At 43.6% G+C, this 17,268-nt stretch overlaps 1 protein-coding gene across 1 annotated transcript in view; it reads left to right on the forward strand.

Moving 5' to 3' along the window:
* Positions 1-3,289: 3,289 nt before the first annotated feature.
* The window catches only part of CYTH3 (cytohesin 3), an 81,044-nt gene continuing 67,065 nt past the window's right edge, over positions 3,290-17,268 (forward strand). Inside the window, exon 1 of the mRNA XM_044979012.1 lies at positions 3,290-3,386. Within this exon, the coding sequence (XP_044834947.1) occupies positions 3,368-3,386 (19 nt within the window). The 5' untranslated portion in view covers positions 3,290-3,367. The remainder of the gene's footprint in view (positions 3,387-17,268) is intronic.

Here is a 17,268-nt window from a genome sequence, read left to right on the forward strand (position 1 = left end):
GGAAGTGTTTTTATACAGTCGATTGTGTGTGTCCCCACACAAAATGCTCTAAGTGCATTAAGTCGGCAGACTGAATCCACAGTACCGAGGCTAGCGTCGACTTCTGGAGCATTGCACTGTGGGTAGCTCTGAGTAGCTATCCCACAGTTCCTGCAGTCTCCACTGCCCATTGAGATTCTGGGTTGAGATCCCAATGCCTGATGGGGCAAAAACTTTATCGTGGGTGGTTCTGGGTACATATCAGGCCCCCTTCTCCTCCTTCCCTCCATTAAAGCAATGGCAGACAATCATTTTGCGCCTTTTTTCCTGGGTTACCTGAGCAGACGCCATATCACGGCAAACATGGAGCCCACTCAGCTCACCGTCACCGTACGTCTCCTGGGTGCTGGCAGACGTGGGACTGCATTGCTACACAGCAGCAGCTCATTGCCTTTTGGCAGTAGATGGTGCATTATGATTAATAGCCATCATCGTCATATTCCTGGGTGCTCTTTTAGCTGACCTTGGTGAGATCAGTCAGGGGTGCCTGGGCAGACATAGGAGTGACTCAGCCAGGTCATTCCCATCTTCTGCCGAGCATCCAGGAGATGATAATGACTAGCACTTATACTGCACCGTCTTCTGCCGAGCACCCAGGAGATGATGATGGCTTGCAGTCATACTGCACTGTCTGCTGCTAGCCTAAGATGTAAAAGATAAATTGGGTCAATTTCTTGTTTTGATCCATCTGTTTTGTGAAATCAATGGCCTGCTAAACCCAGGGTTTTGAGTTCAATCCTTGAGGGGGCCATTCTGTGTGACAGTTGTTTGTGTTTCTCCTTGATGCAAAGCCACCCCTTTTGTTGGTTTTAATTCCCTGTAAGCCATGTCGTCAGTTGCCCCTCTGTCAGAGCAACAGCAGACAATTGTTTTGTGCAAAACCAGGCGAGGAGGCGACAGCAGTGCGGTGATGAGAGGAACATGGTCATAGATTTCTCACAAAGTACAGGCCAGGCAATGTGCACATCATGCTGATGAGCTCTGCATGAGCTCTGCAAACACGCTCGCCAAAAAAGATGAAATTCAAAAGTTTTCGGGCCTTTTCCTGTCTACCTGGCCAGTGCATCTGAGTTGAGAGCGCTGTCCAGAGCAGTCACAATGGAGCACTCTGGGATAGCTCCTGGAGGCCAATACCGTCGAATTCCATCCACACTATCCCAAATTTGACCCGGCAAGGCCGATTTCAGTGCTAATCCCCTCGTTGGAGATGGAGTAAAGATATCAATTTAAAGAGCCCTTTAAGTAAAAAAAAAAAGGGCTTCGTTGTGGATGGGTCCAGGCTTAAATCGAGGTAACGCTGCTAAATTTGACCTAAAGTCATAGTGTAGACCAGTGGAAAGATACTTCCTCTCTTGCAAGCACAGAGTCTGAGTGTAGCAAAATCCTTTTAATAAAGGAGGGAAACTATGCAGCATTATGTTGGGGAAACAGGATTCATAACACAATCCATGAGCAAAAGACTCCCCCCTCCAAGTAAGTTTGGCAGTATCCTTTTCCCCTCAGAGTCTTAAGTCCAGCAACCCCAAAAGTCACCCAAAGTCCAACAACCCCAAAGCCTCTGTCCCTGGTCAGTGCAGCCAAGAGAGTTCAAAAGTTTATCTGCAGAGTTTTACCTCCCAGCCTGGAGGAGAGGGGTATGCAGCAGTGTTAAGGGGCACCTTACATGGTCCAAGGCCAACTGCCCCACCTCTCCATGGGGTTCTGCTGCAGCCTTTCCATCAGCTGTCCCACAAACTGTTCTGCTCCACTAGCTGCTCAGCAATATATCTTCAGATCCCCCCCAAGCACTCAATGATTGCAGCTCTTTAGTGATAGCAGCTTGTAGTAGGAGAACCTCAGTGCTGGTGCACCATTAGCCCAAGGTGAAGTCAGTTCAGCAGTCTGTAACTAGACTCCTAATATAATTAAAATTAGCTCTGATATACCACAGTAGAGGCATTGGTAATGCAACTAGCATCAGACCCTAGAGAAAGGTACCTCCATCAAGTACAAACAACTGATTTACACCACCACCCCCTTCACTGGGTTTTGGAACCCATGTCCCTTGTCTAGCGAGTGCTACTTAGTTGATGGTAAGTCCCTTTGTCATAAAACATTTTAATTATCCTTGATTCACATAATCAAGGTAACAACACTTTATTCTTCCTGCCCCAATAACAGAGAAACTGGGGATCCCACAGGAGCCAAAGTGACCATTTGGGCTCATTGCAAGCGGGGTGGGTGTGCCTATGCAAACAAGATCAGCCCCTGAAGTTCTTTTTCACAACTTGCCACAATTCTCCACTAGATGTCAGTGTAGAGCTCATCCTGACTCTGCTTACACTTAATTTACCCAGCTACCCTGGACACTTTCACAAACCTAGCTACTGCCAACTTCTCAAACACCCCCAACAGCTCCCAGTCACCTCAACCTGCTGCCCCCCACAACAAACCTAGCTAACCTCTAGCTTCCCTCCCCCAGTTATCACCTAGCTATCCCTAGCCACACATACACCAGTCCTCAGCTTCCCCTTAGACTAGGCTCCAGTTTATCTCCCCTCCCCATTGGACACCTCTACAAACCCAGCTGCTGTTAAGGGTGCCAATTTTGGTTGGACATATTCCTGGAGACTCTGCAACCGTAGCTGTTGTTAGCTGTTCCCCCCCGCCCGAAAAAACCCCCCTCAATTGCCTCAACTCATCCCCCTAGACACTCCCTACCTACTCCCCAGCTGCTCTTCAGCACCCACCAAATTTTGTGCAGCCCCATATCTTCCTCTCCCCTCCCGCCCAGCCACTGCTTCGGGGTGCAAGGTGTATTGAGCTTAAACTGAAGTTTAGGCTACAAATCTACATCTACCAATTCTATGCAAAACATGTAACGACATAATTTGCATATAATTCTCACAGGGAGCTGTACAAAATTTGGCAGCTATGGGAGGAGCAGGAGCTTTACCCCTTCCACCCACGGGTGTGTGTTTGTGTGTGAGAAAACACCACCCGGCAAGAGCCCTGTTGACACTGGAAGGGACCCCAGGCCACGGGGTGCCCCTTCCCCGGAGCCCCAGAGCTGGGTGGGCGGTCGCTGTGCCGCCCCAGAGTGAAGGTTGGGGATGAGGCAGCCCGGGGCTGGGCCCGACCCGGCCCGCCTTCCCCCTCCCACTCTTTGTGGGTCACATGAGAGGGGGCGGGCGGCTTGGGGAGAGGCAGCAGCTGCTGCCGCCAGGGCTGAGCTCGGGGCGGCTGCTGTGTGTGTGAGTCTGAGGGGGCGACGGGCCGGGAGCTGGGGAACCCCTCGGGCCTCGCTCAGCCTCTACCGCTCCCGAGGGTCCTGCTCACGGCGCCCGACATGGACGAGGAGGGCGGCGGTAAGTGGCGGAGTTGGTGTGGGAAGCCGCCGGGGCTGGGGGAGGCAGTAGAGGGGGGGCCGGGCCGCCGGGTGTTGGCTGGGACACGGTCTCCTGTACCTGGTCTCTCGTGCGTGAGGCTTCGAGCTGGGGGGCCCGTCCCCCCGCCCCCGGCTTTCCCCGTTTGGGCGCTGTGCGTTTGCTAGTGGGGAGGGCAGCGGGTGTCTCCCTCCCTGTCTGGAGCGTCCTGCTCTCAGGGAGACGCCGATCCTGTCTCCCACGCACGAACAGCCCACCTCCGCCGCGCCCTCCGTGCCATCGCCTCCCACCCGTGCTGCCCCTTCTCGTGACACTCGCCACACCCTCCTGCCTGCCCCCCACCCCATCTCTTTGCTCCCCTGCAACCATATACCGCTTCTGCCGAGCGCCCTGGGATACCCCATCAGTCCCACCCTGCTCCACATCCCCGACTGTGCCTCCCCCACATCATCTTTAATGCACAGCACTTACTCGATATTTTCACCCTGTCCCCTCCACCCTGCTGTATTGTCCTTCTCACCCTTCGCCCACTTGTGCTCCCCACCAGACATCCACTTTGCCCTTCCTTCCCTCCCCCACATAACAATCCCATTCATACACGTCTCTCTCAGCCCCCACACTATCCCCCCTAGACCTTCTTTTTGCATATTTATTAATGTCTCTTGGGGGAAAACCAAGGGAAGTGACTATAATAACAAGTAGTGAATAGTTTTCAGGCTTCTGGATCCTGAATAAAGAGGAATGTTGTTGGAGGAGAAATGGGCCTTATCCTTTTGGCAGGGATGTGCAAGTACTGCCAGTCTTTGCTGATCCTAGTCTAGGGACATTGCTCCTATTAGGATTGACTTGCTCAAGTTCCATGTGCTAATGACAACAATAGAGGGCTCTGTGCACCCTAATTTATGAATCTCCTCTACCCCCCAAAAGGTCAAACATTTCTGAGGGAGGAAAAATGAATGCTCACTTGCTTAGGGTCTGTGTGAGAGTGCTGGAAAAGAGAAGTCGATTTAAACACCCTGACAGTAGAACTCACTGTGTGCGTCTACGTTTGGCCAGCTCTCATGGTTGACTTGCCCCTGGTGTTATATTGACAGCCAGTTGTTTGTTCTTGTGTCTCAACACAGTGAACTCATTGCACACTGTATGCAGCTGCTGCTCCTATCAAAAATTGTGTGTGTTTTGCAGTAAATAATGGACAGTGAAAAGGCTAATTATATTCTGCAACAGGCCTGCATTTGTGTGTAATTTTAATGTAGGTGCAATGATAATCACTGAGTGGTTCATCCAGTTTACACAAGGTAAACAATTTCCATAGGCAGATGTTTCCAAATACACATCTTAGAAAATCAGGATGTGCCTCTTTCACCATCTTTTAATACAATTGTGACCTTTCAGGGGTTAGTTTGTACAACTACATGAGCTAATAGACCCCAAACAGATTTGCACCAGGGCTTTCTCTGTTTAATCTGAAATGCATTGTTTGTGTGAAGCTTTTTGTCTGACCAACCAATTCTCAATGCCATCAGTAATGAGGATGCTGATTAACTGTGGTCCATATCAGAGGTAGTTTTTCAGGATGAGGTTGTTAATCAAGATGTCTTCCAAATAAAATAAACAGTAATTGTGTATGGATTATTATATTTGTTTCATTATAAATATGTCAAGTAATGAGTGGTAAGATTAATAGTTGTAATGTGATTGATAGCTCTTAAAGTAGTAAGGGAAGAACTCTGAAAGAAAGTGGGTGTGGTATTTGTTTTGACAAGTGGAAAAAATGCCATGATGCATCAGTAACATCACAGAAAAATATCCTACAAACAGTCTGTCTGCAAACATCAATATTTCTCAGCAATTATTTCCCTTAGCTGTTTTGTCAATAAGATACGACTTTTCTTTAAAAAGAAGAAAAGGGAAAAAAAGTGGTTTTACTACTACTAATAGTAATGGGAAAACACTGTAGTAAATAGCAGAAAAATAGTAAATTAAAGATTTAATGTTTTAAAACAACTTGGTATTACATCAAGGGTATATCAACAGTATATCACTGAATTTTCACATATATGAAGGATACATTAATATGCTTGTTTATTGACATTCAATCCATCTAATATAAATATTTTCCCCTTGTATGAGCTTGAATCAGCAGAAAAATTTAACTTTCACACTGCAGAGTATGTGAAAAATTGGTTTCTTCAGCCATAAGGTGCAGAGAGCCTACTTTGAGGTTCTGAGCACCTTCAGTTCCCTTTGAGGTACATTGGATTTGAAGTACTTGGCACCATGCAAAGATTGGACCCTCAAAATGGATCTAATTATTACTGAAAAAGTCAATTCTATTATTTTTTCTCAGATTATTTGTCACATCTTATTTAATAAAAAATGTACTATTCGAGGTGGTCAAATTATTGTATAGTTTACAAGTGTCCTTAGTCAGCATTATTATATTACAGATCCAAATAACTGAAACTGCCCCGTCTCTACATTAAGCGTATTTGAACTGTTACATTAGCCTTTTGTGATTATTACACTTATTTTCATAAGAAAAAGCATAATCCTGCTTTCCTTTCTTGTTCAAAACTTCCATTGGTAGAGTAGGATTAGTTTAAGATTATTTTAAACTAACTAGATTTTGGAATGACAAGAGGTAAGAAAATTGACCATATCATGACAAGAGAGTATATATACAGGGTGACGTGTCTAGTCAGTTTTAAAATGAATTAACAGCAGTTTTAGCTACACCTGCCCTGAGACTCTGTGCTGATTTCTGAGCTTTTAAAATGCCATTTTTACTATGTTAAAAATAGTTTTCTCTTGCCTGTCACTGAAAGACCCACATAAAGAGGTGTTCAATTAATAAAAATAAATGAATTTGACAGTGTGAATCAGTGGCTAGGGTACTGGACTGGGATTATGGACACCTAGGTTCTGTTATCAGCTCTGTCATTAGCCTTATGTGTGATCTTGAGTTCACCTCTTTGTGCCTCCATTTCCTCATCTGTAAAATGGGAAAAATTATATGCACCTCTTTTAGTAAAATATTTTGAGATGTGTGGATGAAAACAGCTATGCATTATCGTTAAAAAAGAAAAATAAAATTTGATAGAGAAGCTGTCAAATGTAGGACATGCTCCCTACTAGTTTAAACTCTTCCCCCCCCCCCCCACACCTTCCCGGTAGTATAAATGTGGACATAAAGGCCCATGTCATACCATCTATTATCACACAAAACTCCCGTTGATTTCAAAGAGGCTCTGTGCATGGAATAGGAGTAGTATATGATCCAAATTAATTAGTGTTTTATTTCAGCTGTCTGTTGTGTTCTAATTACAAGGATCTTTGTACTTAATGCAGGAGATGATGTTGATTCGCCTTCCTTCCCCAGCTTGAAATGATGTCTTTTATGACTTTACTACACTGAAACGTCTCTTGCTGCAGTTAATATGGTGCTAGTATTGCATTTGGGTATCTGAGGTCCTTGCATTTGGTAGCAGGTGTTATGCTTGTGTAGTGATAAATAGTGAAAGTTTGTTTTGAGATAATTTCCAGGTCTTAAAATTCTTAGTCAAATCAGATCATTCTGCATAAAAATTTATGGCAGAATATGGCTCCAGTTATTTTGTATTAGGATCAGTTCTAGTTCTGTTACATTTGTTTTCTTGAATTTGATTCCAGTGGTGCTTAGGCAGTTGTTGCATATTCTCTCCCATTCAGGTCATCAAAAATACTGCTTATGAAAGGACTGCAAAATCAGTCTATTGCTCTTTTTTTAATTAGTAGCTTTTTTGGGGGGGGGATGTCATTGGTTAACTTTATATAAGGTGCTGAATTCACAGAGATAAAAATCCCTCCACCCTTTCCAAAGAGCTACAGCACAAGCAGTGCAATGTAAACTTCTCCATATTTTTCCCTAAACTGTGTACTTCAGTCCTAAACTCTGAGGCATTTCTTTGCATGAAAGAGTAATTCAGTATTCAGGTTCTTTCAATCCTTGACCTCTCTGCTGGAACTGCCAACGAGAATGCCAAGTGTGGTGTTGGTTTCTGTGGTGTAGGCACCTGCCCAGGAGGAACTAGACTGAAACCACCAGCACATTTCACACAGGCCACAGAAGAACAGCTTACTGACAAAGCAAATGTAGTAAGTCTGCTTTCACTCTGTCTAAATGGAAAAAGCACAGTTATCCATTTGTAGGTTAAAGGATGATAAATTTAATAATAAAGGCAAAAGTGCCCTGAAAAAAACAGGTAAAAGAATTAAAACTGGTTTTCAAAAAAAGTAATTTAAATATGGTAGGAGTTAAAAATAAGTATTCTTAGGCTCAAGTCAATCTGTCTGTGTCCCATATTTTCCATTTCTCTGTAAAAGCCTGTAGAAGGGAGAATATATACTGAAAAATCCATGTGAACTGGAAATTCACTGTACCATAAATTATACACAAATATTTCTTTTCTGTGTTTGGAACCATAACTATATGCTGTATTCATATAATATGATATGCTTAAATTCCAACAGTAACCAAAAAGTATGTTAACCAGCATCTATTACATATGTCTGATTTCAGAGCACCGGGTCTGGATAACTTGCACCTGTAGTTTTAAAGAGTTGGTCAAGAAGCTCTCTGAGGATTGATGTTAATTAAAAAACAAAAACCTGGGGAAATTCCAAATAGAGAGAGCCTGGGTTCTGCCAATAATTAAAAAGGGTAAATGAGATGACCTTGGTTTAGACTGGTTAGCTGGACATTGATCACAGGCAAAATAATGGAGCAGCTGATATGAAACCGTATCAGTAAAGTACTAATGGACAGAAATATAATGAATATCAGTCAGGATGGTTTCATGATAAATAGGCCTTGCTCTTTGATGTAATTACAAGTTTGGTTGCAAAAGATAACTGGTCATGTCAAATACCTTATAGAATTCTAATATATTACATGAGATTTGTGTTAAAAAATAGTTCTATGGGAAATCAGCATGACACATTAAATGGATTAAAAACTAGCTAACTGATAAATGATTCCTATTAATCATTATATTTTTAAATTTAATGCGGAAATCTTAAGGATTTGTTCTTGGCCCAGTGCTATTGAATGTTTCCTTTCAGTCATCAGAAGAAAATATGAAATAATTGCTGATAAAGTTTGCAGAGATTGCAAAAATTCATGAGGTGGTAAATAATAAATAGTCCCTTACACATAGTTCTTTGGATGTCATGATGCAATGAAGCAATATATATTAATATAAACAAGTACAAGGTTATACATTATACGTAGAGAACAGGGGATTATATACTGCAAAGCACTGACAGGGGATAATGGTAGATAACCAGCTGTGTGTGGGCTCCCATTGCAATGCTATTGCTAAAATGGCTAATGTGATCCTTGGATGTACAAACTGAAGAATATAAAATTGGAATAGGAAGATATTGCCTTTCCATATGGCATTGGTAAGATCACTACTGGAATACTGTGTCCAGGCCAAGTGTCAACACTTCTTAAAAGGATGTTGAAAATTTTTTAACGGGGTCAGAAAAGACCAGTAAGAATGATTTGATGTCTGGCAAGCAGATCTTACAATGAGAGACTTAAGGAATACAGATTATTTATTTGTCAAAGAGAAAGTTCAGAGACAATTTGAACATGGTTTATAGGTACCTACACAGGGAGACGATAATACTAAAAAAGTCTTTAATCTCAGACAAATATATAACAATCTCCAGTGGCTAGAAGAAGTCAAACTAGAAGTAAGGGGCAATTTTTAAGAGGCTAGGGCAATTAACCACTGGAACAACGTACCAAGGAGTGTGGTAGATTCTCCATCACTTAGTGGAGATGTGACTACACTAACTGAGGATCTACCCTTTTTAAAGCAAGATTGGATGTCTTTGTAGAATATATGCTCCAGTTCACCCACAAGATGAACTACTCAAACCCTCCCTCTTTGTGCCTCTGCTTCCATCTCTGCATAGAATCTTGCCATTTTTTACACTGGAGAATATTTACAAAATGTGACTTTCCCCTTCCCTCAGCTTGCCTTCTCTTCCCCCTCCTACAACTCTTTCCTTCTTCCCTCTCACATGCAGAAGTTTGCTGTCCTCTAAACCAAGTTTGAGTCAGTCTTGACATGTAAGGCACTGGGTCGCTCTGGTCAGCACCGCTGACTAGGATGTTAAAAGTCCTGTCGGTGGTGCTGCCCAGCTAAGGCAAGCTAGTGCCTACCTGCTCCGACACCGCACTGCACCCCGGAAGTGGCCAGCAGCGAGTCCGGCTTCTAGGCAGGAGGGCCACGGGACTCCACGCGCTGCCCCTGCCCCGAGCACTGGCTCCACACTCGGCCAATGGGAGCTGGGCGGGGGGGAGTGGTGCCTGCGGCCAAGAGCCGGGCAGAGCTGCTTGTGTGCCTCCGCCTAGGAGCCAGACCTGCTGCTTCAGGCGCAGCGCGGTCCATGGTGCCAGGACAGGTGAGAAGCCTGCCTCTGTGCCGCTGACTGGGAGCCACCAGAGGTAAGTCTGCACCCCAACCCCATGCCCCAATCCTCTGCCCCAGCCCTAAGCCCCCCCCCCAAACCTGGAAACCCTTCTTGCACCCCAAACCCCTTATTCCCAGCCCCACCCCGCAGCCCTCACCCCCGTGCCCCAGCTCTGAGCTCCTCCCACACCCCAAATCCCTCATCCCCAGCTCCATTGGATTGCAGGCATCAATAATTTTGTTCAGCTGGGTCCCCAGAAAAAAAAGTTTGAAAACCATTGCTCCAAACTCTCCACTTGCCTCAGTAACCCCATCCCATCTCCTGATCTTTCTCTTGTCCGTTCTCATCCCTTCCCTTTCTCTTAACCTGTCACTCTCCTTTTGCTCTTTCCATACAACATAAGAATTCTTTAGCCTGTCCCATCTTAAATTGTGGGGGTCATAGATGGGATTTTTTTACCTCTCCATCTGGTGCCCCATCTCCCTTTCATCACCAATGCTCCCTGCCCCACCTTCCCACAAGCCTTCCTCACTAGCTCCTTTCTCATTCATTGTGGACAACGCCACCATCCTGCCTGTTGCTGAGGCCTGTATCTTGGGTGTCATCTTCGACTCAGAGCTCTCTGTAGGTCTTCAAATCCAGGCTACGTCTACATCTTGCTGGTGCTTTCTACATATCATCTCTAAGATACTTTTCTGTCTCTCTGCGCAGCTAAAACTCTTGTTAAGGCTCTCATCTTCTTGTCTCAGTTACTGCAACTTCTTCTCTCTGGCCTTGACAAATGCAAACTTGCCTCAGTGACATCCATTCAGAAATCATTCTCCTAACCTGTTGCTTTGACCATGTCATCCGTCTCTTTGCATCCCTCCAGGGGCTCCCTCTTTTCTGTCACATCAAACATAAGCCCCTTGTCTTCACTTCCAGGGCCCTTCATAGCCTACCTATCATCTCTCATCCTTCATTGAGATTTCAGCTCCTGCCTCTGATTTGCCCTTAGTGCCACGTTCCATTGCTCACTTGGTTAAATTTTCATACACACTCCCCATGAACATCCTCGCACTAACACTTATTCTCCTTTAAATCTCTCCTCTTCTTTAGTGTGTACCCCCCAAAAAATAAAAATAAAAATAAATTATAAAAAGATAACAGCTAGGCTGTACATGTGCTGCCTGTCATGCTGACCCCTGTTGTCTAGTTTCCTTGTACTCTCCTGTCTATCTCTTTTAGGGTTGCCAAGCATCCAGGATTGTCCTGGAGTCTCCAGGAATTAAAGATTAATCTTTAATTAAAGATTATGTCATGTGAGGAAACCTCCATGAATACGTCCTACCAAAACTGGCAACCCTAATCTCTTTGTTCTCTCTTGTTTTATACTTAATCCTTGCTCTGAAGAGTTTATATTCTATCTTTTTGTGCAGCGCCTCCTTGAGTGCATTCTTTCAAGGTATAGTCGATTATGTAATCACATAGTATTTCTTCTCATACAACATGTGCATCAGGATGGACAATGAATGAGACAGTGGACTGTGGTGATTGAATGAGGCAGGGTTTCCCCAGGTTGGTTAATTTCAAAAAGTGGATGGTGTACAGCAAATGAAACATCCCTTGTATGATCCTTTTCTCCTTTAGTTTTAGAATTCAGCAAGATATTTAAGTATACATCTTGGTGAAACATTGGCCTTAGTAAAGGGTGTGAGTGCATGTATAGTTAATAAGGTACATAGGCACATGCTGAACCTTCACAATAAAAATAACCATTTAAGAACTGACTCATTCCCTGAGCACATCTGTACTGTGCTCTGATTGAGGCAGGAATATATCGTATGTGATCATGTAATTAAAGGTGCCTGGGAGCAGAGAATAAGGTAGTCCACACAACTTTACTTGAGCATTCCTGGGTCTGAGTGCTTCACTTTGTAGTCTCTTCATACGGAGTAGTTATTTGACTTGTGTGCATCTTCATTAAAAATCACACAATAGTAAAGTAACTTTATTTTTAACATGTATGTATAGTTTTCAAGCAAATATCTGGCAAAGTGATTTTAATTTTAAAAAGAATCCAGCAATTTCATGGGAAAGCAAATTTTTTGGACAGCACTGTTTCCTCTTAGCAGGGATAGATATATAAAATCCACTAGAAAACCATTTGTTTTGTGGTCCTTTGAGATTTGTCTGAAAAAGGAAGTGGTTTGACCTATTTGGTTGCTATGAAGTAAAAACATTCTTGTTTTTGGTGAACATCTGTGTAACGTTTATTTCATTACATTTTGGAGATCTTTTAAACCCATAATTTGATGATGATATAAGGTTTAATTAAAAGAAAATTAAGTGCTACATAGTTATTTCCCCAGTTGCATTAAGTACTGGATCTACTTGTAGGTAGATTTTTTTTTTAAACAATTTTAAGCAGACAACTTTTCTTATTAAAAGTAGCATTAAAAAGATGATCCTTTAGTACACAGACACAGTAATATTTCGTCATTTTTTCAGAAAAAAAGCATCTGTTAGATTCCCTTCTCTTGTGTTGTGATGCCAGATTATGTTGATCAGTTTCTTGCCTGGTCATTCAGTTTCCCTTTATATAAAAAGCTCAATAGGAACTCACTAAATGAGAATTTGGTACGTGGAAAAATTGCAGGACTGAGTCTGTAATTTCCTCTAGGATGGAAAGGGAGTCCTGAAGAAGACTGCCAGGTTAGTCTTCCTTGACCAGACAAGAGCGTCAGAGCCTTCCCAAAAGTGAGGGGGGCCAGGGCCCCCCCTCCTCTTCCACCCCCACCCCCAAGGCTCTGCTCTCGGCCCTACCCCAGCCCGGAGCCTTCTCTTGAACCCCAAACCCCTCATCCTCAGCCCCACCCCAGAGCCCACACCAGAGCCGTAACTAGGTATTTTTGCACCTGAGGCAAGAATATAAAATTGCGCCCTCCCCCAAGGCCGGCTCTTCGGTGGCGGGTCCCTCATTCCCTCTCGAGGGAAGGGCCTGCCGCCGAAGAATGAATGAAGTGGCGGCAGTAGAGCCTGTGATTTTAGGGGGTCTAACTCATGATTTGTGACTGCTTGGGCTGGTAATGTTGCTTCCAAGATGGTCTTTGGTTCCAGTCCGGTTCCAATCCAGAGAGGGACTCACAGGTTAAGAGAGGAGGGAGGTGCTGGATATCAGCAGTGGCCACTAGGGATCAGCATGTGTCCTGAGAATGCTCGGAGTTCAGGTCTGCAGGGCAGGATCAGGGGTGGCAGGTTTGTAGAAATTTTGGTGGTGCCCGGAACCTGCCCCCCCCAACTCTGCCCCCCCACCCGCCCAAGGCTCTGTGAGGGAGTTTGGGTGAGGGAGGAGGTCTGGGGTGCAGGGCCGAGGATTGGGGTGCAGGCTCTGGGAGGGGGTGCAGGTTCTGGGAGGGAGTTTTGGGATGGGAGGGGTGCAGAGAGATGGGGTGCAGGGGTGAGGGCTGTGGGTGTGGCTGCAGATGAGAGGTATGGAGTATGGGAGGGGCTCAGGGTGAGAGTAGGGGTGAGGGCTCTGTCGGGGGCTGGGAGGTTTGGGGTGCTCGAGAGGCTCAGGGGTCAGTCAGAGGGTTGAGGGTGCAGTGGGGGGTGAAAGCTCTGACTGGGTGTGTGTGCTCGGGGGTGGGGCAGGGCTGGGGATGAGTTTGAGGTACAGGCAGGCTGCTCCGGGCCAGGGGCCAGAGAGGAGGACTCCCCCCAGCCCTTTCCCTGCCGGCAGCAGCAAGCTCTGGGGGGAGGAGCCCCCCTTTCCTGCCCCCCAAGCTGCACACTCACCCCCACCACTGTTACTGCATGTGCTCCTAGTGCCCCTCTCAGGTCCAGGAATCTCCCTTGCCTCCCCCGTGGTGGGTGCTGCATGCGCCTCCTCGCCTGTTGTTGCCCCTGACTGTAGCCTCACAGTGAACCATTGATAACTAGTCTTTGCATATGGCCTTTCAACCAGTTATGCACCCACTTTATAGTAATTTCTGTAGTGTGCTTGTGACAATGTCATGTGGGACTCTCAAAAGCTTTAGTAAAATCATGTATATTGGATTTCCTCCTCATCTAATAGACCAGTAACCCTATCAAAGAAGGAAGTTAGGTTGGTTGAGCATGATTTGTTCTTGACAAATCCATGTTGCCTATTACTTATTACCCTGTTATCCTCTACGTGTTTACAAATTGATTGTTTAATAACTTGTTCCAATATCTTTTTATGTATCAACGTTAGGCTGACAGTTCTGTAATTCTCTGGGTCCTTTTGTTCCCTTTTTAAAAGATAGATACTATGATTGCCTTTCTCCAGTCTTCTGGGACCTCACCCAGCCTCCATGAGGTCTCAGAGATAATTGCTGATAGTCCTGAGACTTCTTAAGCTAATTCCTTAAGTACTGTAGGATGTGACAGAGTACTGTGGCACCTTATAGACTAACAGAAGTATTGGAGCATAAGCTTTCGTGGGTGAATACCCACTTCGTCAGATGCATGTGGTGGAAATTTCCAGAGGCAGGTATAAATATTTATCTATCTATTGTCGCTTTTTACAGATCCAGACTAACATGGCTACCCCTCTGATACTTGATACCGTAGGATGAATTTCATCAGGCTCTGCTGCCTTGAATACATACATCTAACTTACCCAATAATCTTCAACCTGTTCTTTCCCTATTGTGATTTGTGTTCTTTTCCCTCTTGTTGTTAAGCATCAGGTCACAATTTTTTTTTTTTTAAGGAAAGTCTGAAACAAAATAGGTATTTAAAAAACCTCAGCCCTCTTGATCATATCTGTTGTTAGTTCTCCTTTCCTGTCAAGTAATAGGCCTACACTTTCCTTTCTTTCTCTCTCTTGCTCCTAAGTATTTATAGATTCCCATTTTATTAACTTTTATGGCCCTTGCTTGATGACGAAATATTTAAAGTAAAAATTGGAGATAAGATTCGGCTGTGAAGTTTGAATCTGGTTCAAAATCTATCCTTTTCCCCAAAGTTGGATTGGGCTTGTTTATAATGTTGTTAGTACACATGGGCCTTGACTAGAAAAAGACAAATTAGTCTGTTATTTTTAGAGTAAAACTTTCAAGTTTCCATCAGAAACATTTGAGCATGTGTAAATAAGGAGACTACTATTTCCTGAATGTCTTGCATGGGAGCACCTCTGAGTTGTAGACTTGATTCGTTATATGACCACATAATTAACAGCCAACATAATTTACAGCGTGAAATTGCATATTTCCTACTTGTTCAGGTTACAGTATACCCTGCAGGTACCTGTCGTTCTTATGATAGTCTTCATTTCCACTTCTTTCCTCCTGTCCCTGGCTTAAAAAACTGGAATAGCCCCTTTTGTTTTTGTAAACCCCTAATATTACACCTTTATAAAGGACTTCACCTCATTAGCAAGAAGTCTAGCATAATGTGCCCAATTGTGACCCACACAACTCCTGCTGATGTAAATGGGAATTCTACACATGGAATGATAGCATCGCAAAGTGGCACTTTTAAGATTTAATTTACGATTGCACTGCATATCTGGAAATTGCAAAATAAGGAATTGTATTTTCTCTTGTTCGTAATGAAGGTTTGAACACTATTCTTGTTCATCTGAGACACCAGTCTGGATAAATGTACTTCCTGCCCACTCATTCTAGACCAAAGAGAAATGTTCCCACCGGAATGTGTGCTGTTTCCAAGTACTATGTGATTATGTGACTATTTGCATACGTAATTCTTCCATTTATAAAGCTGCAGCACATTCCACTTTTAATGATTCATAAATGACCAGTCAGGGACTTGGGAGAGAGGGCAGCTGAGAAAATTGACGATAAAGCAAGAGGCTTTTGGAGGAGGCCCTGTGGAGCAGAGATGCTATTCCAGCAGAGGAGTCCTGCAGGATGGGGGTTCTCCAGCTGTGAACCTCTTAATGTGTTCAGGAAAGGGGCTTCGTTTTGTGTGTTTTAAGAGTTCTGGTAGAGAGGATTCAGAGGAGTTTGGCCCATTTCTTACACATGTTAAGTGCTGTGCAACTTAGATGTGCCTGTCTTGAAAAGCTGCCTGCAAACTATGCAGGCTGATAATCCGTTGTAAGGGATCTGCCAACTTGATTACTTGGGGGAAAAAATGAAGATTTTATTTTTGTTCAATTGGGGTCCCACTCTTTTTGGGACCCAGCCAAATTAGAGAGTTTGCATTTGGAGAGTGTACCTCCTTCAGGAGCTATCAAGCTAAATCAAACCTAAATTTAGGCTGTCCACATATTTTAAACACAAGTGTACATGCCAGAAGGAAAAATCTGTAACCCACTTAGTCCAGAGTGGGCCTGTCTGTCACATTTATGATTGGAAAGCCCAGAAGTTGGAATAGGTAGATCTGCAATATGGAAGTAAAGCCCTGGAATCACTTTCTTAAATGAAAAGCCTTATAATTTAACTAATCGACTCTTATTAAATTGACTTTAAAAATTGGTTGTATTCTATTATACTGCTCTCTTCAGTTATTGTTTGACACTGAAAAATGCCTTATTGTGTGATTGTAGCATTAAAAAAAGTATAATTCACCTCCTGTCTATGGGTAAGGAGGACATTTGCTGTAATTTCCTCCCATTCTTCTGTCCTCCACAACTGGAAGCCCTGGATCAGAACTTGTATAGGAACTGACTCTTAAGTGAAATAAAGAAGAGAGGATTTTCATCTATGACTATAGATCACTTTCTTCCTCTTAAACACAGCAGTCTTTCTCATCTTTTTGCTTCTTATTTCTAGCTAATGATGGTAAATAAGTGCTGTTAGGGCATCCTATTAGTTTGCTGAGCTGCCTCATTCACAACACTCACCAGTTCTATGAACTAGTTACTCTTAGTCCCCAGGTTGGTTCTCAAACCTGTCTCCTGTTTACTCCACAAGGTCAGCCTTTCTAGGCACTTTTGTGACATTTCAGCTTGTAGATGTATTCGTAAAGACAGATAAAACGAACATATGGAACTGATTATTTTTCTGGCTGTATGAAGTGGATTTTTGTGCATTAAGCATAATATTTTTTGAATACTTGATCTGAAACTTTTTTCAAGTAATTTTAAAATGAAAATATTTCTAACTCTAGTCTCACTTTGTGCAGTGTAAGTTGGAGGTGCTGTAAGGTTTAGTGTTGGTTTTATACCGGTATATGACATAAGCACAAATTAATGTTCTAAAAAATTAGCTGATATTTTTTTAAAACACACACATAGGAAGAATAGTCCAAAGGACCAGTCCTGCAGTCCTTACTTGTGACTTCGCTGGTATCCTAAGTGTACCTTTATGTAACTACATTTATATAGTTTTTAGAGTTTGGAAACTTCTTTTCACTTTGCATCATCTACCTTTGTTGGAGAGCTGACAAATTTAAACTAGACTTTATTATTAAATGGGAAGCCTAG

The sequence above is a fragment of the Mauremys mutica genome, chromosome 11 (genome assembly GCF_020497125.1).
Source record: "Mauremys mutica isolate MM-2020 ecotype Southern chromosome 11, ASM2049712v1, whole genome shotgun sequence".
Taxonomy (NCBI): Eukaryota; Metazoa; Chordata; order Testudines; family Geoemydidae; genus Mauremys; species Mauremys mutica.